This window comes from Ictalurus punctatus, chromosome 19, assembly GCF_001660625.3.
Source record: "Ictalurus punctatus breed USDA103 chromosome 19, Coco_2.0, whole genome shotgun sequence".
Classification (NCBI taxonomy): Eukaryota; Metazoa; Chordata; class Actinopteri; order Siluriformes; family Ictaluridae; genus Ictalurus; species Ictalurus punctatus.
Genome location: NC_030434.2, coordinates 1,299,932 through 1,324,280, shown reverse-complemented (window position 1 = coordinate 1,324,280; position 24,349 = coordinate 1,299,932). Strand labels below are relative to the sequence as shown.

The 24,349-nt window shown below is 36.6% G+C and overlaps 1 protein-coding gene across 2 annotated transcripts in view; it reads right to left on the bottom strand.

Annotated features, from left to right (window-relative positions):
* Positions 1-3,227: 3,227 nt before the first annotated feature.
* cacna1c (calcium channel, voltage-dependent, L type, alpha 1C subunit) overlaps positions 3,228-24,349 on the bottom strand; it is a 317,859-nt gene continuing 296,737 nt past the window's right edge. For both annotated transcript variants that reach the window (XM_017494341.3, XM_047162132.2), the window contains exon 48: positions 3,228-7,112. In XM_017494341.3, coding sequence (XP_017349830.1) covers positions 6,777-7,112 — 336 coding nt within the window. In that variant the 3' untranslated portion in view covers positions 3,228-6,776. The remainder of the gene's footprint in view (positions 7,113-24,349) is intronic.

Below are 24,349 nucleotides of genomic sequence, written 5' to 3'. Positions count from 1 at the left end.
CAGATGTTATTTAGTCCCTGATAAATGAAAAAAGAATTAAGGAAGGTGTACTTTCTTTTTCTCATGACTGAATATTCAAATTGTGCTATGGCCATAGGTGATGAGTGCCAAGGATGAGGATGCAAGAGAAGTAAGTAAAAATGTCCAAGATAATGTAAGATATGATATTATAAGATACGTGATATGTGAAGATATTATGAGATCTTAACTTAAGATTTATAATTAATTAAATTTATTATATTAAATGTGTTTCTTTCTTTCCTTACTTTCTTATTTTTCCATAATTTTCTTTAAATTTAATCTTGTCCAATTGCTCTTTCCTATCACATGAAAGCTCATGCAGCATCAAAGGGCAGTGTAACACACTCAGAGGAAAGCAGTAACTGCATCCTTCCTGAGAGCTCATAGACTCTCAGGATTGGCTAGTGTGGATCTGATTGACAGGGACCAGAGAGTATGCCACCCCTCCAACCCAGAAAGCATGGCCAAATTTGCTCGCTTTTCTCCTAGCCAAAGATGGCTGTGGCATAGTTAGTATTCAAAATTGCAATCTTTGGATGAAAGGGTGAATATGCTTTTCTGCCGTATCAACATTTATATTATGTAGATTGAGTAAAGTTAATGGATTGAAGAATAAGCCTTTATTTGTCACATATTCTGTATTTCACAGCACAGTGAAAATCTTTTCTTCGCTTGTTAGGAAGTTGGAGTCAGAGTGAAGGGTCAGCCATGATACGGCATCCATTGGAGCAGATAGGGTTAAAGGTCTTGCTCAAGCACCCAACAAGGAAGGCAAAAAGTGAGAGAGACCAGAATACCTACATCTTAAAATATCTATTAGCCCAAGTGTGGAAGATAAAAATGAAGACATAGATAAACAAAGATGAAAAAAGGCAATGCAGCTCTTTGTTTATATGCAGTATGAACCATTGCAACAGAGGGAGGGTGGGGAAATGTGTGCCACAAGTGGTTGCAGGGAATCTTGCTAGTTGGTCCTTACCCTTTAAGAAGGCATAACCCAGCTCTTTCCCCCACCACCCTCACTCCCCCTTCAAAGTTAGAAAGGGATGCCAGAAATATCCTTTCTAACATTGTAAAGCATTACAGGTGGATCACAGAGTTGGCTAGCTACCCTTTGTATACCAACCCTACCCAAGCTACCTTGGCTTCACTCCGGGCTGGACTTCTGCCTGGCTAAGTATCATCTCCACTTTTCTTCATTCAACTAAGGGCAGGCATACACAGTGTGAGTTCTGACAGTCTTGAGGCTGTGAGCCCCTGCACACGTTACAAGTCAGTTTATTTGAAAATCATGACAAGATTTTATGACCTGGCAAATTCCGATGCAATAACCTGAATTTTCAAGCCATTTATCAATAGAGTGCTGCTACAGTATCTCTTCTGGTAAAGTTATAATGTGAAGTGACTGCTGCTAAGACATCCTTCTACAAGGGAATGCTGGAAGCATCTGCATCACATCCACACAACAACATATTTTTTTTCTTCACTTCTCAACCCTCCACCTCCTCTTTCATCCTCCTCCCTTATGACTTTGCTACCTTCTTTTCTGTGAAGATTAACCAAATCTGCCCATCCGTTCCTCCTACCCCTGTTCATACACTCCACAATTCCTCTTCACCTCCACAACACATTTTCTCCACTTTCCATAGAAGAGATTCTGCAGAGATTCTTATCCTGCAACCTTACCACCTGCCTTACTTGAAGGGAAGGTCATATCAAGTGACATGGAGGGGATGCACACATGCTCCTTTCAGATTCTCCATTAGTTTCCTGAGTCCTCTTCAATTGTCCCACTATATCTGCTCTCTCAATGAGGACATATCTGCAAATGGGTTTTCATATCAGCTGGTAACACTCAACTCAACATCCTCTCCCCAGACACTGAAAGGATCTCAGCATGTCTGGCAGACATCTCATCATAGATGATGGCTCATCAGCTGAAACTAAATCCTAGAAAGACTGAACTGCTGTACATCCCTGTAGATGCATCCCTATGCCTAATGATCTCCCTAAACAACTCTGACACTACACACAACCTTTGGGTAATTCTGGACAATCAACTATCTTTCTTACCTCACACTATGAACCTGTCTCAGTTATGCAGGTTTCTCCTTTTGATCAGTAGTATCTGGCCATTTCTATCCACAAATGCCACTCAGGTGCTTGTGTAGTCCCTTGTCATCTCAAGACAGGACTACTGCCAATTAGTCCTGGCAGGTCAGCCCCTACCTGCCATCCGACTCTTCCAACTGATCCAGAATGCAGCCGCTATACTTATCACACTTCACAGGAACTTATCACACTCCACAGACATTTGTCACTCTCCAGACTGCACCATGCTCTCTTCAAGACTCAAGCACAAGCAGCGATGAGCCCCACTGGGGCCTTAAATATATGGAATGGCTGGGGGCATGTTGTGGGTATCCTCGTATAAATGTCATCAGTTTCCCCACAGGGCTGGTCAGGGAGGACAGCATCTATGGATGTACAAGGGTTGCTTACTATCATAATTCACCAATGTCTGAACCGGTTTCCCTTCCACAATGAAAGTGCACATGGGGCCCAAGCCCTTATTGCCTGCTCTCATAGAGCTTTGCTACCCACTGGTAGCATGGCAGTCCATTCTTTTGGTTGGATACAGCAGCATGTGATGCATAGTAGCTGTCTCATCTGATAGTGGAGTGGACTGTCATGGTTGTATTGGAATAACTGCTGGGCAGCCACTCCAGATGTCAGACCTATTTGTTCATTGATCTCTGCTTTGCACTTAGAGTGATTGGTGCCACTGATTGCAGACATATTATAATATGCCTGTTGGGCCTTACCTGTGACAATTTTCCAGTTCTAACTCTTTGTTTTTAGAACATATTCAAGTACATTTCCACATCATTGTTGGTGGTCAAATTGGTTAGAAGATTCCAGGGGGAGGTGGTGTCATGCTGTATTTGCTGTATGTGTAAGGGAGAGAGAGGAAGTCGGTGCTGGAAGAAGTTGCACGAAATGCTGGGCTTACTGCCACTTGTGGCTTTGCATCTCTTTGAGTAAGTCTAAAAAAGGATATGGCGCTAGAAAGTGAGTCATGTGAGGGCCATCAGTAAGCATTGTTCTTGGCCTCTGTCTTCAAGGACATGAATGCACGTAGTTGTGCAAAAGTTACAAAATTAAAATAAAAAAAAGAAGTAGGTCAACACTAGTAACAAAGGAAGTAGGTGAACACTGGCTACATGTTTATCAGGATTTTACCATAAACATTTCCTTACAGTTGACAGGAGTACATTCATCCACAACAGCTGTAAAAAAATAAAAATAAAAATAATAATAAAAAAAAATAAACACTATTAAAATGCTATAAACAGACATACATTGTTGCCAAAGTGGAGCTTTAGAACACAGAATATTGGAAATAAACTAAATGTTTAATTCAGAGTTTAAATTTCAGAGGTCTTATATGAAACATTTTTTTAAATCCAGTGTGATATGTATGGAATAACAAAGGCCGTACTAAGCATGTTATAATTTCATAATCATCAAAATGTTACTAAGCATATAAGTCACTCTGGCATCATATTATCTTCTTATAACAATATTACCTAGAACATTTGAACACCTTATTTGCATAATAAATCACCAATTCTTTCTTTGTTAATGTGATTGAATACACTGCTAAAACCAAGTGAAATTATTTTAGACAACATTAACAATAGTAACACCACCACCATCAACAACAATGATTTAATAATAATAATAATAATAATAATAATAATAATAATAATAATAATAATAATAGTGGCTTTAATGATATACTTAGCCCTGTTGTTTAAACTATGCTGGAAAGAGTATCTTAAATGATAGGCTACCCATGAGTCCCTGAATAAATACATTTGTTTCTCCTGTCTCTCCTCAAAGTGCACCATTATTGTCATGATTAGTGTAGCAGTGTTCTCTCCTGGCTTTGGGAGAGGCATTTTAAATAGTCTAAAAGTAACTGCAATAACAGTTTGACTTTGAAAATCACACTATATCAAATAACAATTTTGGCAGTTTGTGCCATCTGGGTACTTATGTAGTATCTTCAGACTATCTATGAACCAGAAATGGAGCAGCAATTAAAACAAAAGCCTTTGCATCTTCACATATTTGCCTTTGATACAATTGTATAGGTGGGCTATCGTTCCTTAGCACACATCTTCTATGATAATGATTAACAAAACACAACAACACAGTGCTTCCCCAATGAGCGCACACCATCTCTAGGAAAAATAAATAAATAAATACATTTAATGTGTTGGCCTTAGGCAGGGTACTACATATCTTATTCATCTTAGTAAAAACAGGGGATAGCAGAGTGGGCACTGGTTGTGTTCTCTTAAAAGCAGGATAAATTACGTTACAAAAATACAACACAAGTCCAAGAAAATATAACATTATTAAAATACCATTATCGAATATAGCATGCATGGACAAAATGTATTTCAGACCTGAACCTTCTAAAGTTATGTGAAATCCATTCCACTGCATAATCGACAGAGATATAGAGAAGAGCTGTAAGGAGAAAACAGAGGATTAACCACAACTTCCTTCTACTATCTCACATACTAGAGAGTAAGCTTGAAAGAACATGATCCACAAATGAAAATGATGAGGGGCCCACAAAGAATAATAAAATGTAATGCCCATGGAAAATGAAAAGTATAAACGGTTAGATAAATTGACATATATGGTGGATTTTCGATACAGACTGCCTCCTGACCATTAGTTAAACAGAGGATGACAGCCTGTAGAAAACAGGAGACTTGCAATGGCTGTACAATATTTTCTGTACTTTAAAATCTCTCTGCTTCATGTGCCACCTCCTAGAGCTCACACAAAAACATTTTAAAGAGTAATTACACCACCATTGATTTTTTATTAAAACCTGAAATTAATTGCTTTATAAGAATATAAATTAGTATTTTCTTTATAAGAAAATAACCCCAGTCTTGATGAAAATACATTTGTCTAAACTGTTCACAAAAGGGGGGGGGATTGTAGTTCCACCTCCGTGGCATCTTTGTAGTTCAATTCTGCTATATGCACAAATGTGTCATGGCACTCAAGTTTTGAGACATGTGACATTATGCAAATCAGTCAAGCAATGTTATTGCCCTCTGGTGATGATTTGCTCCATCACCCCTCACCACACTAAACTATTCGTGCAGCTGAGGAGTTTGGATTATAAATATAAATGTGCTATACATAATGATGAGAAATTACTATGACTATAAGTATAACTATGCTATACACAATGATGATTTTATGAATATAGGAAGGGAATAGTTTCTGTCAATTTTCATACCATGTAATCTTTCTCACAGATGAAAAACATTACTTACTTACAAAATATGAAGGCTCTTGCTAACCTGGAGGATTTCCCTGCAAATTTTCCATTTTCCCTTGGCAAGCAGTTAATATAACAACCACAAGTACACACAGAGAGTAAGAGCAGTGTGAAAGTTGTGAATTGACTTTGTGGTGTTATGAATACTAATGATAATAAATTGAGACAACAATATTTTGATAGTCACCAATGAATTGTTAATAGTGCCATAACTGTACATTGCGTTCAGTTTTAGATTGTTAATGAGAAAAATATGTTGCTACCTATGCTATTATTCTACTGACATCACTTATTACCGTAACTGTTATAGAAATTGTAATAAACACTATAAACAGCTATTAGTGGGCTGTTTCCTTACTATATAAACCCCTAAACTAAGCACAACACATGGTTTGTACCATTCACTGACTATTAGTCTGTGTTCAATCTCAATATAAAACTCTGAGCCAACTGTATGCTTATCCAGCTAATTATTATTATCACATAAGGGTGATTCAGGTGAAATGTCTTCCACATCAAATGATCTCTCTATCACAACAAACTCTGTGACACATTACTCTCTCTTCTGTCAATTTCAGTTATTAGCATAAAGCTTTAACCATGTGATTGCTAATTGCTAACAAATTCTACCTTGCATTCCCCCATACCCAACCCACACACTTGCACATCAGCCCCTAAAGCACAAACCTGCAGAGAGGACAGGGAGTAACAAGAACCAAAAGTGTAATTACTATTTAAACTGTATGTGAGCCTGGTGGAGGGGCCTGGCCAGAGCCTGCCAGTATACTGCTTCTTTGTTCAATGGCATTGCCCTCTGAAAAAATACAAACAAGAAGGGGGAAACAGAGTAAAAGGTGCTTCCACCCCCATTTTGTATACAAACTGGAGACAAACCAGCCTAAACTTAATCCTCCACTGAGCCTTTGCAAAAGGCCTTTCAGTGCTGATCATTCCCTTATGACAAAATGAAAAAGGTATATGACAGTTCTCCTTTTCCTGTTTTTGAAGTCTTTTTTTTTGTCTTTGCATCATTACTCAGTCAAGGTTCTAAGAACTGTGAGGCACTTTTATATAGACACATTTTTCCTTCTCACTCACACAATCACATACTAGACAAATTTGCTCATAGCCATTCACACGGAAAGAAAGAAAGAAAGAAAGAAAGAAAGAAAGAAAGAAAGAAAGAAAGAAAGAAAGTAAAAAGAAAGAAAAGCTTTCATTTAAGCTAAGTCAAATTGCATTATACTCCTATAATAACTATGGGTTTAAAGATACATTTCTGGCTTAAGAGATGCTCTAGTATTCTCAGACAGAGCAGGGGAACTCTTAACAGGATGACAGTCTGGTGAAACGAAGGTCTTCTGTGCTGAAGTTCTCCCTACAGGCTTGTCACACACACCATGTCCTCATCAACTATTAGCTTACTGTTCAGTTGACTGTGCTCAGCAACATGCAGTCCTCCCACCCCCTTCTCATGAACCTTTATTTCCCAGGCTCTTTTTTGTCCCTGGTTGGTTCTCACTCCATTGCTGCAGTGCATATAAGGCAGGAGGTTGCTATTTGGGCTGTGAGGCCCATTGGCATTGAGAATGCTTTCTGACACACTATCCATCACTTCCATGGTCATGTCATGTGTAGCAGCCAGCTCCTGCTTGGCCACCTTGACGAATGAGGGGTCCTGTGAGTAGCGGTCCAACTGTTCCAAGATCAACACCTGTGTAGGGAGAGACAGAACTTCATTTGTTGGTGTTACCTTTAACTGGTGATAAATACATATGATTCTTGTAGCAAAAGTATCAGGCTATGTGTCCATTTGCTTCAGACTGTGATAACCCATTTAATATGCAGTTTTTTTATACAACACAATTCTGATTTTCCAGCAGTTTACACTCTTATTCCTGAGAAAACTATAAAAGAGGGACCTGTTTGTATAAATATCTACAAAATATACACTCACTGGACACTATAATAGGAACACCTGTAACCCTTTCATGCAATCATCCAAACAGCCAATCATGTGGCACCAGCGCAATGCTAAAATCATGAACATACAGGTCAAGGGCTTCAGGTAATGTTCTCATCAAACATCAGAATGGGGTAAAAATGTGATCTCAGGGACTTTGAATGTGACATGGCTAATGGTGTTTACACAGAAAAAACATCCAGTGAGTGGCAGTTCTGCAATGTTGATGAAATAGGTAAGAAGAGAATGGCCAGACCGGTTTAAGCTGACATTTTGTACAACCATGGTGAACAGAGAAGCAACTCTAAATGCACAACATATTGAAACTTAAAGTGGATGGGCTACAACAGCTGAAGACCACTCCTGTCAGCCAAGAACAGGAATCTGAAGCGACAATGGGTGTAGACTCACCCAAACTGGACAGATAAAGATTAAAAAATGGACAGATAATGTATTTTCCAATCTACAGTTTTGGTGATTCCATAATTGCATGAATGAGCAGGAATACAGGTGTTCCTGTATAATCAGTCTCCTCCAAAAAATACTGGAACAGCAAGACCAATTATTTTTTTCTATACAATGAAGACATTTGAGTTTGAGATCAAAGTAGGAATATGATGACAATACATCAGAGTTGCAGCTTTCATTTCCTTATATTTACATCTAGATGTGTTAAACAACTTAGAGCATGAAACCTTTTTTCCAAAACATACAAGCTCATCGATCAAGCATGGTGGCGGTAGTGTCATAGCTTGGGCTTACATGATGATGTAACTCATGATGGTAGCAGCAGAATAAATTCAGAAGTCTACATTCTGTCTGCCAATTTACAGAAAAAATGCATCCAATTTAATTGGAAGGAACTTCATCATGCAGAAAGACAATGACCCAAGTACACTGGCAACACAACAAAGGACTTCATCTGAGGGGAAAAATAGAAAGTTTTAGACTGGCTAAGTCAATCACCAGACCTTAACCCAATTGACCAGATTGAAGGGAGAAACCCCCCGAAACAACAACTGAAAGAAGGTGTAGTACAAGCCTTGAAAAGCATCACAAAAAAAGATTGCATCAATTTCGTGAGGTCAGTGTGTCACCAGCTTGATTCAGTTATTGCAAGAAAGAGATATGCAACCAAATATTAAGGGTTACTTTCTTTAATTAACTTTGAGACTATCTGTTCCAATACTTTAGCCTGCCTTGTGTTCTAAGTTGGTTAACACAGTTAAGTATCAGGGAATGAACGCTAAAATTCTGATCCATCATCTCATATTCATCTTTTGATCTCAAGCCCAATGTCTTCAGTGTTTAGCAAAAATAAATGAATTGGCCTTACCATCCCAATACTTTCAGAGAGGACAAATGGATATTAAGGGTATAATGCAATGCCATTATCTGTATCTGTTTATATTTCATATTTAAATTGGAAGTGGTATATATTAGAATTATTTTTTTTAATGTAAACTCTATCTAATGCACTGAAAACACTGAAAAGCAGGGTTGCTCATAAAATAAGCAAATTTTCATTCACAAATTATAAGAACAAATGTCTTGCATAATTTGCATAATTATATTATTAATCTTATTATCTTATACCTAATTGTGACTGAGTAAGCAAGCCATCTATGATTCCAAGTAACATGTTTTTGACAATTCAAAAAACTGTTATTTACATTTGATATCAATAACCATCTATTAGTATATTATTGTATTTACTTCAGTTTGGGGTAGAATACATTTCAGAAAAATTAGAAAGGTTTGCTGGACACTATCAGAATCAACTCTAACACACATTGTGCTTCAGCGAATCCATCTGGGATCTTTTAAGCTGCATCTTGTTAAGCTCAAGTTCAAGTTGACAAATATTTCCAGGATACAGTGTATGTAAGAAACAATGAAATTCTTTGTGCTACAGTGGGATGCCCACACAGTTAAAATAAAGTGAACAGTGTGCAGGTGATGCTACTGGATCTCCTATTAGTATCATGATATTAAATGTCTGGGTCCCCTGAGCAGGGATGCCAGATTCTATATGAATAGGCTGCACACTGTAGATAATACAAATCAGAAATGCTTGCACACCACTGTTATATTGGTTCCCACAAAAATAAATAAAATATGTCTACCTTCTCATATGCCTAAACACTTTGGGATAGTTGCAAGTCTTTTTGTAAGGCTTTTTCGTTGCAGTTGAGGTGGAAATTTAGCTGAAAACTGGCAACCCCCAGTAAAAACTGAGTACCCATGTGATTTTTTTTGTTTGTTTCATCATGTCATATCTCAGTCCAGATGCACACACGTAGTCTGAAACTTTTTGTCAAGAAAAAAAATTCCACCTACTGTTTGTATCTCTATTTGAATTTGCTTAAGACACATTATTTGTTCAATCCAAATAATGTATTCATATTTGCTTATATCCCTATTATATTGGAGATGAACCTATTGTTGTCTTCTGCTGTTTAACCTATCTGCATCAAAGTTCGTCATGCTGTAAACAGTGGTTATTTGAGTTACCATAGCCTTCCTGTCAGCTCAAAGCACTCTGGCCATTCTTTAATGAACTCTCTCATCAACAAGGAGTTTATAGTGTCACACCATATTGGGAAAACTTGATCGACTGTTTTGCATGAACTATATATACACTATATATGCCCCTATTATATATATATATATATATATATATATATATATATATATATATATATATATATATATATATATATATATATATATATATAAACATTAACTTAAGCTCTTGACTTGCATCTGCATTTTTTTTTTTTTTTCATTTTGCTTTTGTCTCATGATTTGCTAATTGGATAATTGCATGAATGAGCAGATGTACAGGACTATTACAAGAAAACTTTTTTTTTGAAAATTAATAAAAAACAAAAACTGAAATCTCTTATTCACAAAAGTATTCAGATCCTTTGCTATTGCACTCCAAAATGTGTTCAGGTACTTCCTATTTGCTTTAATTATCCTTGAGATGTGCCTAGAACTCCACTTGTTGCAATTTTAATTGATTAGACATAGTTTAAAAAGGCACACACCAGAATCTAGAAGGGCCCACAATTTACACTGCATTGTCTGGACAAAAGCCATGAAGTCCAAGGAACTACCTGTGGAACCCCATGATCAAAGTCATAGATCAGGGCAAGCATATAAAAACATTTCTAAGGCTTTGAGTTGAGTTTTCACAGGCCACAAGCTTGGCACAACCTTGAAACTTCCTAGAGTTGGTTGTCCGGCCAAATTGGGCATCTGGGAAAGAAAGACCTTGGTCAGGGGGTAAAAAGGAACCCAACAGTCACTCTAAAAGAGCTCCAAAAGTCCTGTGCAGACATGTGAGAAACTGCTGGACCGACATCTCTGCAGCACTCCATAAATCAGGCCTTCATGGGGGAGTGGCAAGACAGAAGCCACTGTTGAGAAAAGGCATATGAAAGCATAAAGGACTCTGACAACATGTGGAAAAAGATTCTCTGGTCTGATAAATTGAAAATTTAACTATTTGGCAGAACAGCAAGCACTCTGGTAAAAAACAAAAACAAAAAAAACAGGCACTTCACGTCTCCTGATTAATACCATCCCTATGCTGAAACATGATGATGGCAGCTTCATGCTATTGGGGTGCTTCTCAGTGGCAGAGACATGGAGACTGGTAACAACTGCAGGACAGGTGAATGCAGACAAATACAGGATCATCCTTTAAGAAAACCTCCAGAGCACATGCTAACTCAGACTCAGGCGATAGCTTTCAACACGACAGTGACCCTAAGCATACAGCCAAAACAGCAGTGCAGTGCCTTTGGGGCAAGTCTCTGAATGTCCTTGAGTAGCCCAGACAAAGTCCAGACATAAATCTAATCGAACATCTGTGGAGAGACCTTGAGAAGGCAGTTCACAAATGCTCTCCATCCAATTTGATGGAGCTTGAGAGGATCTGGCATGAAGAATGGGATAAACTGCCCAAATCCAGGTGTGCTCAAGCTTGTAGAGATGTATCCATGAAGACTTGTGGCTGTAATTGCTGCCAAATGGACTTCTACAATGTTCTGAATAAAGGGTCTGTATTCTTTTGTGACTAAGAGATTAAAATTTTTAATTTTTTTATCTGAAATAGGTGTTCTTTCTGAATGCCCTGTATATTTTATATATATATATATAATATAAAATGCACACAGTATCTCACAAAAGTGAGTACACCCCTCACATTTTTGTAAATATTTGATTATATCTTTTCATGTGACAACACTGAAGAAATGACACTTTGCTACAATGTAAAGTAGTGAGTGTACAGATTGTGTAACAGTGTAAATTTGCTGTCCCCTCAAAATAACTCAACACACAGCCATTAATGTCTAAACTGCTGGCAACAAAAGTGAAGAACACCCCTAAGTGAAAATGTCCAAATTGGGCCCAATTAGCCATTTTCCCTCCCCAGTGTCATGTGACTTGTTAGTGTTACAAGGTCTCAGCTGTGAATGGGGAGCAGGTGTGTTAAAATTGGTGTCATCCCTCTCACACTCCCTCATACTGGTCACTGGAAGTTCAACATGGCACCTCATGGCAAAGAACTCTCTGAGGATCTGAAAAAAGAATTGTTGCTCTACATAAAGATGGCCTAGGCTATAAGAAGATTGCCAAGACCCTGACACTGAGCTGCAGCACGGTGGCCAAGACCATACAGCGGTTTAACAGAACAGGTTCCACTCAGGACAGGCCTCGCCATGGTCGACCAAAGAAGTTGAGTGCATGTGCTCAGCATCATATCCAGAGGTTGTCTTTGGGAAATAGATGTATGAGTGCTGCCAGCATTGCTGCAGAGGTTGAAGGGGTGGGGGGTCAGCCTGTCAATGCTCAGACCATACGCCGCACACTACATCAAATTGGTCTGCATGGCTGTCGTCCCAGAAGGAAGCCTCTTCTAAAGATGATGCACAAGAATGCCCGCCTGCTGAAGACAAGCAGACTAAGGATATGGATTACTGGAACCATGTCCTGTGGTCTGATGAGATCAAGATAAACTTATTTGGTTCAGATGGTGTGAAGCGTGTGTGGTGGCAACCAGGTGAGGAGTACAAAGACAAGTGTGTCTCACCTACAGTCAAGCATGTTGGTGGGAGTGTAATGGTCTGGGGCTACATGAGTGCTGCCGGCACTGGGGAGCTACAGTTCTTTGAGGGAATCATGAATGCCAACATGTACTGTGACATACTGAAGCAGAGCATGATCTCCTCCCTTATTCCAGCATGATAACGACCCCAAACACACCTCCAAGACGACCACTGCCTTGCTAAAGAAGCTGAGGGTGAAGGTGATGGACTGGCCAAGCATGTCTCCAGACCTAAACCCTATTGAGCATCTGTGGGGCATCCTCAAACGGACGGTGGAGGAGCACAAGGTCTCTAACATCCACCAGCTCCGTGATGTCGTCATGGAGGAGTGGAAGAGGACTCCAGTGGCAACCTGTGAAGCTCTGGTGAACTCCATGCCCAAGAGGGTTAAGGTAGTGCTGGAAAATAATAGTGACCACACAAAATATTGGCATTTTGGGGCCCAATTTGGGCATTTTCACTTAGGGGTGTACTCACTTTTGTTGCCAGCAGTTTAGACATTAATGGCTTTGTGTTGAGTTATTTTGAGGGGACAGCAAATTTACACTGTTACACAAGCTGTACACTCACTAATTTACATTGTAGCAAAGTGTCATTTCTTGAGTGTTGTCACATTAAAAGATATAATCAAATATTTACAAAAATGTGAGGAGTGTACTCACTTTTGTGAGATACTAATTAATATATATATATATATATATATATATATATATATATATATATATATATATATATATATATATATATATATATATATATATAAAATATAATATAAACCCAGCCCAATACACAACTTATTTTTTGTTTGTATAATAATTTGTATTAATTTAGCACACATTGTCTATTCAATCTGAATAACGTAATCCATATCAACTAAATTAAAAAAATCTACCAACATTCTGGGTGTATTTGTCACATAACGGGAATGCAGATGGGTGCAACTGCAGTTTAAAGCTTTTGTTGAAGGGAGGCAGGCAGACTTATCCAAAACGTGAAGTAAATGTCAATGTCAAAATAACAGCCATTAGGTATAGCAAACATGAAAAACAAGAAACGATCAAGAAGTCAAAACCTGGAACAAGACACATGAGAGAGAGATACTTTGTATATATTGTAACCTTATTTTTGACAGGTATAGGTCAAAGGTCAAAAAGATACACATTCTAACTCTCTATATCTAGAACAAAGGTCATGATCATAAAACATTGATATACCCGAAGAAATGTTAAAAAAAAAAAAAAAAAAAAAAAAAAAAAGAAAAGAAAAAAAAAAGTTTTTACATACCTTCTAAATAGGTCCCTTTAGGAGGTAAACGTTTTAAAGATGGTGTTTTATAAGAAACGCGCGTATTACATGTCTTCTAAACCTAACCCTTTAGGATGTAAAATGTTTAAAGTGTTGCTTAAAAGAATTGAGACTTTTGTTTAAACTAGAAGACACATTTTACGGGTGATGTCTTGTAGGCCTATACACACTGTCCTACACATGTGTTTTCCCGGGGTGACAGTTCTGTAGATAGTGTAAATGTTACATTTATGAGCTCTGGTGACAGTGTCTGAAGTGTGTGTGTGTATGTGTGTGTGTGGGTGTGTTAGAGACAGAGAGAGAGTCATGTGTTTCTTGGGGGATTGCTGACCAGAATGCTTACAGTGTGTTTATGTTAATGAATTAAGGGACGAGTCATGTGTTTCAGGGTTTTACGATCCCTACCAATGTGTACATTTGTGGTTTAAGTGAATCTTTGTTTCTGAAATTACTTCTATGGTAATTATCAGTTTGTGTAACTAATCTATCAGAAAATACTAGACCTGCTGACTGAATGTGGTAGATGTATTAGAATTTTGGACATGTTATGCATGTGTAACTCCCTATGTGTATGATCTATGTGTAATCCTTCTGTCAAGAAATGAACAGACTGAGGTTTGTGAAATAATTGAACTATTTATTGGCTACGTTGTTGAGAAAAACACTGTGATGTGTAAAACATTTCTACAGTCCTTCAAGGCTGTATGATGTCGTTGTTCTCTTTTACTGAAAGAAAGGTCAGAACCATCTGTGTTATTCGTTGTGGAGACTGAAGTGACAATATGTCTGAAGAAAATGAAAATATGTATTACACATCTTACCTTCTAACCAGGTTATTTTAAGGGTGAAAAAACCTTTTTTAAAGACAGTGTTTTAAAAGAGTCGTGCATTTTGTTTAAACTATAAACAAGATTTCAGAAAATGGTTCGCCAACGAGGATACTTACACAGAACTGTCACTAAATACATAAGCTTTTGTCTATGCTTTGACATCCCATGTCCCAGCAGTACGTTTATGACCTCTGGTGACCATGTGGGTGTGCGGGGGTGGGTGTGTGAGAGAGAGAGAGAGACACAGGTGTTCTTTTGGGGGTTTTGCTGACCAGAATTCTTACAAATGTGTTTGTTAACGAATTAAAGGGAGTCGTGTGTCTCAGTGTTAAAATTATGGTTAAGATGTCGTAGTTAAAACCCAGAAGAAACTCTGCAACTATCTGTTACAATGTCTGCTCCGAGAAAACCTAATACCCTTAGAAGATTGCTGTGTATTCAATAACAAGAGGACCTGTTGAAATGAGAGAGGACCTGACTTTTGCTACAAATTTTTTTTAAAAAAAACCAAGAGGTTAGTTTGACAATTTATAACGAAGGTAATGTAAAGACGTTGTTGTTTAACCCTGAGCAGGGCCTCAACAACTCCAAAGATCGTGTCTTAAGTCCGAGGGTTTAGTTAGGAGGTAGAAAAACATTTAAAGATGGTGTTTTAAAAGAAATGGGTTTTTCATCCTTAATGGTAAAAAAGAAAAATGGTTGTACTCCAATATGAAATAAAACGGCGGAGACACACTGAGTAAATTTCTGTTCCACAGTCTATAAGGATCCCCAAACTTCATGTAGTGTGAAAAATATATACACTCTCCGTGACTACGTTACTTAAGGTTTAAACATTTTAATTTTGTGATGGCAGCAAGACAAAACGGTTGTGCATTTGGTATCTAGTGATTTTAGAATTAGGCCCCAAATGTCAAATATGTTTTGTGAATGGTTTCGTCAGGCAAAGATCACGATGGTATGGAAAGAGTATACAAGAGTAATTGGGGTGATCTAATGCTTAGGACTTGTACAGTACTTCAACTCGGGAACGTCCCACCATGGCGTTCAGAGAGCCATTATCTAAGGTACACGTATATATAATATAGATCAGATCACCAGTCTGTCTTTACCCAGTCCTGATCTGGGGGTTCTTGGGGGGGGGGGGGATAACAGTTGAGGCATATTTCCAACAGAACAGAATATTAGACATTTAGTGTAAACTAGTGTAAAAAAAAAAATCTCTGAAACATTTCAATGAAAATAGTGGTCCATATTTAATGCATTATATTAGAAATGATAGTACAGTCTTTGTTGATCAGTTACCAACTCATACTTTATAATAATTTGTTTAGGAGCATCTGAATCTGTCAAATAACTTTTATTGCATTTAGGCATACAATAAAAGTTAATAAAAAATTAGGAAGAAATGACTTGTGCACTACTGCTGCGGATATTAAGTCAAACCATTTGTTCAAACTTCAGCATGACCCATAGAGAAGCAGAAACTTATGGCACCTTATGAATACCATGTGAAGGATTAAGTTGACTCGTCCCTTACAGTTACAAAGACATGTCCTTGTGCAGGATCACCTTCACACCAGCATTGATCCCCTCTTCTCCCATTTCAACGTATAAGAAAAGGCAAAAAGTAATATAAGATGTATAAGAATATATTTATAAAATATAACACAATATGAGGAAGAAACATAAAATATTATTTAACAAGGTCTGCCGTTCAGCCCTCTTAACTGTAAGAGCATCATCAGTATTGTACGGCAGTTGGGGACAGTAGTTAGCTTTCAGATGTCAGATATAAAACAACTTTTTGAGTCACAGTGCCAAACTACTGGTATTATATTCGGATCCTTCTTTTTCAGCATGAAGGACTGGCATTTATTTAATAGACAGATGGTACAGCCATATACTTGGTCAGAGGATTTAGGAATTTCTTTGAGAAAGGTTCATTGTTTTTGTTCTTTTATCATAGCTTCAGTTTGTATACTTACTTTGGTTAGTGACTTAAACTGTTTTATTAGGTATTGACAGATTTCATTAACAGGGAACGATGATAGGTGAAGATTAAGTTGTTATGCGTGTACAAAATAAAACTGTCTATATGTATATCTGTCTGCTACGTATCTGTTTAAACACTGCTGTAATGGCGATATAAAGAGAGAGAGATACCCATTTACTAATTCATAGAACCCCTTTCTAAGTCTAAAGTCTAAACATTAATCTTATTATTAAACTCAGAAACAATATAACTGTCTGGTTGTGATCATAATAAAAGGCAACATGAAAGGTGACTTAATTCCCAATGAGATTTCTCTATGTTCTATATGACCTTTCTACAGCATATGCCATTAACTCCTAGTTTCCAGCCATCATTTCAGCACGGGAGAGGAAATCTCGTTTATCAGATGTGTGATGTACGTCTAGACAATCTGATAACAAACTACACACAACGTTTATGTTGAAAAAATTCAGCTTGATCTTTGTTCCCAAATAACATTGGATCAGATCCATGGTTTACAGCATCTGTCCCACACGTATTTAATCTGTATTACGAGTACTGAACAAGTTAGAGGAGGAGAAAATGTAGATTTACTGTTCATTGGAACTTTATTGTTTATTTAGATCTGTCTTGATTCATTTTCATATTCAAATTTTTTAAATACATTTTATTACTACATCATAAAAAGTCTAATATCTATTAAATATCATATCTATTTAACATATCTATTTAAATACTTATTAAGATTACTGTGCTAGTAAGTGTTCCTTACCAGCTCCTGACAATGGCTATCAGAGATAGTTGTGTGTTCATGTAATTTAGTGTAGATCCATGTTGTAGAATTGCGTTTGTTGTCTATGAATGTGATTAATCTCTTATAGGATGCAAGAGGGTGTGTTAATTAACCACTAATAAAGTGTTTTAGTTTACTGATTTTCATTCACTCAGCTCAAACAGGTAATTCCTTCTGATATCTGTATTATTACTTTCCACACCGTGTCTTTATCTCCACCGCCTTTGAAACAAAGTGATGCACATGTATTGCCTAACCCTATCGTTACTGAGTGTACCTATTCCTTGTGGACAGACTGAACTGCAGGAAAGTACTGTTAACAAGATGAGGTTATGGTCTGAATTACCAAGTGGGGTAGTGTAGTAACTCTGAGAGCTACAGTACATTAATGAGTTTATCTATATTTACTCAAACCCCTATACTGGAACAGTAAATTGGTGTATGATTTTATGAAAAGAAAAGTAGGTTCTGGGTGCATAAGAAACAGAGAAAGACCATTTTCTGAAAAGAGTCGCATGGTGAAAATCCATGTTCCTACATTCATACGTTATGTTAGATGCCAGACTTTTTATGATGTAATAATAAAATGTATTTAAAAAATTTGAATATGAAAATGAATCAAGACAGATCTAAATAAACAATAAAGTTCCAATGAACAGTAAATCTACATTTTCTCCTCCTCTAACTTGTTCAGTACTCATAATACAGATTAAATACGTGTGGGACAGATGCTGTAAACTATGGATCTGATCCAATGTTATTTGGGAACAAAGATCAAGCTGAATTTTCTGAACATAAACGTTGTGTGTAGTTTGTTATCAGATTGTCTAGACGTACATCACACATCTGATAAACGAGATTTCCTCTCCCGTGCTGTAATGATGGCTGGAAACTAGGACTTAATGGCATATACTGTAGAAAGGTCATATAGAACATAGAGAAATCTCATTGGGAATTAAGTCACCTTTCACGTTGCCTTTTATTATGATCACAACCAGACAGTTATATTGTTTCTGAGTTTAATAATAAGATTAATGTTTAGACTTTAGACTTAGAAAGGGGTTCTATGAATTAGTAAATGGGTATCTCTCTCTCTTTATATCGCCATTACAGCAGTGTTTAAACAGATACGTAGCAGACAGATATACATATAGACAGTTTTATTTTGTACACGCATAACAACTTAATCTTCACCTATCATCGTTCCCTGTTAATGAAATCTGTCAATACCTAATAAAACAGTTTAAGTCACTAACCAAAGTAAGTATACAAACTGAAGCTATGATAAAAGAACAAAAACAATGAACCTTTCTCAAAGAAATTCCTAAATCCTCTGACCAAGTATATGGCTGTACCATCTGTCTATTAAATAAATGCCAGTCCTTCATGCTGAAAAAGAAGGATCCGAATATAATACCAGTAGTTTGGCACTGTGACTCAAAAAGTTGTTTTATATCTGACATCTGAAAGCTAACTACTGTCCCCAACTGCTGTACAATACTGATGATGCTCTTACAGTTAAGAGGGGCTGAACAGCAGACCTTGTTAAATAATATTTTATGTTTCTTCCTCATATTGTGTTATATTTTATAAATATATTCTTATACATCTTATATTAATTTTTGCCTTTTCTTATACGTTGAAATGGGAGAAGAGGGGATCAATGCTGGTGTGAAGGTGATCCTGCACAAGGACATGTCTTTGTAACTGTAAGGGACGAGTCAACTTAATCCTTCACATGGTATTCATAAGGTGCTATAAGTTTCTGCTTCTCTATGGGTCATGCTGAAGTTTGAACAAAATGGTTTGACTTAATATCCGCAGCAGTAGTGCACAAGTCATTTCTTCCTAATTTTTTATTAACTTTTATTGTATGCCTAAATGCAATAAAAGTTATTTGACAGATTCAGATGCTCCTAAACAAATTATTATAAAGTATGAGTTGGTAACTGATCAACAAAGACTGTACTATCATTTCTAATATAATGCATTAAATATGGACCACTATTTTCATTGAAATGTTTCAGAGTTTTTTTTTTTTTTTACACTAGTTTACACTAAATGTCTAATATTCTGTTCTGTTGGAAATATGTCTGAACTGTTATTCCCCCTTTTTTTTTTTTTTTTTTTTTTTTTTTTTTTTTTACATTTCTTCGGGTATATCAATTTTTTAGAGTATTTATTTCAGTAAATTTTATTCAAAGTCATGCCATTTTCTCAAAAGTGCAATCAATAAAGTTTCATTTATTTCACAAGCTTACATTCTGCTCATTTATGTTCACATTCAACCATCATGTATTTTCTAACAGCGGAGCTATACAAAACAAACCCCCACAATCTAAATTTAATGTGTGGTTGCAAGATAAAAATTCTAATTTATTGAATTAATTAAATATTTAAAGTTGTACACATTATTTTGATGAGTTGTGTTGACATAATAATGTTGATAATTACATCAACTTAATATTGTGTGTAATTTCTGCATTAATTGATTTAAAACAAAATTTATGTCGTAGTACATTTACATTTATTCATTTAACAGAGTGTTAGAGGACCTGTAGACTGAACAACTACTAAGGACATTACAATGTGAGTATCATTTCACTTACAATTAAATTCTACTAAAGCAGTGAATTTGGGGCATGTTCTCAAGTGTGATATGACCAATAGTGGACTCGTGTATAGGCTACACCTGCTAATACATTTGATGGATTATTTTGCACTACTACACGTAGCTAATGCTAGTCATATTTAGCAGTGTAATTTGAATATCTACTCTTTAGTTTACCATGGCAGTGGATAAGAAGGAAAAAGTTTCATTTGACAAATCTGCTCATCTAGAGAGGGCTTTTCATTTGTGCTATAGGAAAGATAAGCATGATTACATTTCTGCTTATTCATGTAAACCTCAACTACATTGTGTAATCTAATTTCATGTATTGATACATTTTTTATTTTATTTTTTAAAATCTTTTGTCATTCGCACACATAGCCTTCTAGCTCCACAGCCTTTGGACTGTGGATAGTTCTATGAGAGAGATTAAAGTAGTAGACACAGTGTTTATTTTTTGTCTATATTGCTCATTTCATTCAGTGCTTTAACGTCTATAAATCCTGCAGAGATGTTACGTATGAGATTTGTAATGTAAATCACACTGGATTTTACTTACTATTGTTATACAACTTAAAGGCGGTCATTTTTCCTGGTTCAAAAGACTGTGTTCTACTGCAGACAATCTAAATGGAGAAACGTAATTTTAAAAATGATTGTCAACTTAACAGCTTGTGTTCATAATTATAGTCATTTAGTACATAACACTTAAATTCCTTTTAAATAATGTGAAAATGAAGTGTGTTTGTGTGTGTCATATTTTTGTTTGGATGTGTAATACACGGCCATTCCATGTATAGTAACATTTGTGTCAGGAATGGATGGGACCCCGATTTAACATAACTAGTAACGTTTGTGTCACGAATGGATGTGATCCAGATTTAACATAACTATATATATTTTTATGACCTACCACAGAGTGTTAGAAAGACCATGTGTGTGCAACTTGTGTAGGGTGGAAAACATATGGCTGTACCAGGTATGGTAACGTTTCTTTCACGAATGGATGTGATCCAGATTTAACATAACTATATATATTTTTATGACCTACCACAGAGTGTTAGAAAGACCATGTGTGCAACGTGTGTGGGGTGGAAAACATATGGCCGTACCAGGTATGATAACGTTTCTGTCACGAATGGATGTGATCCAGATTTAACATAACTATAAATATTTTTATGATCATGACCTTTGATCTAGATATAGAGAGTTAGAATGTGTATCTTTTTGACCTTTGACCTATACCTGTCAAAAATAAGGTTACAATATATACAAAGTATCTCTCTCTCACATGAGACAAACAGTTTCGTAATGATCAGGTGGCAAACACTGAAATGTAAAACAGAAACACAAGGATATAAAAAGACAAACTAATCAAAAGGGGGAAACAGAAACAGCTGTGTGATCACACATGAGGGAAACAACCAATAACAATACAGGGGCAAGACAGGACAAAAACCAAAACAAACAAAAAAAAAAATGCATGTAAATGTAATCAAAGTCATTGATATCCCAGAAACGTCGTGTTTTGGGCAGCTGTAAAATTTTAAATCCATTTTAAAATCTAAAATGTACCTCTTCCATGAGATGTAGGTGATGCAGACTATTGAAAAAAACAACAACAAAAAACCCTAAAAAATGCTTTTGGTGCAAACTGGCATCGTACACTTTGGAATTTAATTCCATAGCATTTTAAAAAAACAAAAAGGTACATGCTATTCAATTTTTTATTTTTTTATTTTATTTAAATATATTTGTCTCTGCTTTAATATTGCTATGTCCACCTGGTTGTTCTGAGCTCTCTGCAAGCCCTTTCACTGTACTTTGGTCCATACCAAGGTAGGAGACTGATGTTTTCCATCATCTAAACTGTTTGGCTAAAAAGTTTGTGGACACCTGATCCTCACACCTATATGTGAGCCTGTTGGAAGTTGGAAGCACACAATTGTATAGAATGTCTTTTTATGCTATAGCATTACAATTTTCTTTCACAGAAAGTAAGAGGCCCAAACCTGTTCCAGCATGACAGTGCCCTGTGCACAAAGCGAGCCGAATGTCCTGCACAGAGCTCTAACCTCAACCCCACTAAATACCTTTGGGATGAATTGGAACTGGAGCCTCCTCACCCAACATCAGTGCCTGACCTCAACCTCAGTAATGCTTTTGTGGCTGAATGGTCACAATTCCCCACAGCCACACCCCAGAATCTAGTGGAAAGCCTTTCCAGGAGTGGAGTGGAGCTTATTATAACAGCAAAGAGGGAATAAATCTGGAACGGGATGCCCAACAAGAAGGTGTCCAAAAACCTTTGGCCATATAGTATATGTATATACAATGTGTGTATGTACAGTATGCAACCTTCTATTCTATTTTCTTACATTCCAGGCTGCCAGGTCAGTTTCTTTCTGGAACTAGTGGAGACTGTGGACAAAGTTGTCATGATCATCAGGTTTGTAACAGATCCTAACAGTGCACCACGCCATGCAACACACAGCACTCATAGCACTGAAAATAGTTTTAATGCCACTTTTTTGATAATGAGAATCACTTAGTCATCACAGAGCACAGGAGGTTCAATGGTGCAATAGAAGCAATTGAGAAGGAGTCAGGTAACTCTTTTCATTATTGACTTTTAGTCCTAGCACTGCCACATGCAAAATAAGGATCGCTGTCTTGGTCAACTGATAAGGAAGTGCACACACTCTAGCATTGCAGGGCTCTAAAGCAGATTGCGCACCCTTTGGGAACAGTCTTGGTGATAGAGCCAAAATTAATGGAAGAAATAGTAGGTCAGTCTTCTGGTGTTACATTACTGCTAGAGCTTTGGAATTTTTTAGGTGTTTGAAGCCAGTTCCTTTATCTCACCCGCTAACACAGAAAACACAGCAAACCCATTCACGATTCTCTTTTTAGGGGACTGATTAGCTGAGCCCGTTCCTTGTTGCAAAAATGCCGCAAAGGTGCTTACTTTTTATTTGTAGGAGGCTGAGCAACCATGTCTGCTGTCTGCATCGCACCCCACTGCAACAACACAGTGTCAGAAAAAAGTGAATGAATATGAGCTTCAAGCATTGCTATTGTCATTATGCTGCAAATAGAGCAAGGCTCCATAAGTTCCTAGTGAAAATAAGGAAGTCCCGAACAATTTAGGTACTGATAAGGTCAGGACCTCCTCTAAAGTATGGAAAGCTGTTGCATATTGTGAGTGATGTTGTGATTTCTAATCATTCATTTGCAGTTATGTGAGAAACAGTGGAAGCAAGTCTTGAGTTGTCCTACATTATCCATTTTTCTAGCCATTCTAGCTACAGTATGTATTTCTCTATCCATCCAGCTTATATATATATATATATATATATATATATATATATATATATATATATATATATATATATATATATATATATATATATATATATATATATATATATATAACACAGTTGTGCCCAAATGTTTGTATACTCCTTGCAGAATCTGCTAAATCTTATTACTGTTAACAAAATACGAGGGCTCATAAAAATACCATGTTGTTGTTTATTTAGTCTTGTCCTGAATAAGCTATTTCACATAACAGATGTTTACGTATAGAAAATTCTTTGCTTTTCCAGCATATTCTGGATTTTTGACCCCTTTCCAACAGCAGCTATATGATGTTGAGATCCATCTTTTCACACTGAGGACAACTGAGGGACTTGTAAACGACTATTACAAAAGGTGCAAACATTCACTGATGCACGAGAATGTAATACGATACATTAAGAGCCAGGGGGCTGTAAACTTTTTAACAGGATAATTGGTGTAAATTGTTAGTATTTTGTCTTCTGGGAGACATGTAGCTATTTTATTTAGCGTGTGAAGGGCAGTACTAAAAAAAAGATTTTTAAACAAAATAATAACAACATATTCATTTCTTCCATTAGAAAACTAACATTTTATTTCCAAAAAAAGAAAAAAAAATTGTAACTTGGAGTGACATATTCTGAAAAGCAGCCAATAAGTCTCCAGCATATGTGGAAACTCCTTTAATATTGTTTAAAATGTATCTCAGGGTGATTCCTCAAGAAATTGGTCGAGAAAATGTCAAGAAAACATTTATGAAAATTCTAGGCAAAAAGGGTGTCTACTTTGAAGATGCTAAAATATTAAATTATTTTGATTTATTTTGGATTTATTATATTATATATATATTTTTTTCAGAACATAATTCCTATAGTTCCATTCAGTTATTCCAGAGTTTTCATGACTTTATTATTATTATAAAATGTGGAAAAATAAAAAAATAAAAATAAAGAATGAGCGTGTCTAAATTTTTGACTGGCAGTGTGTGTGTGTG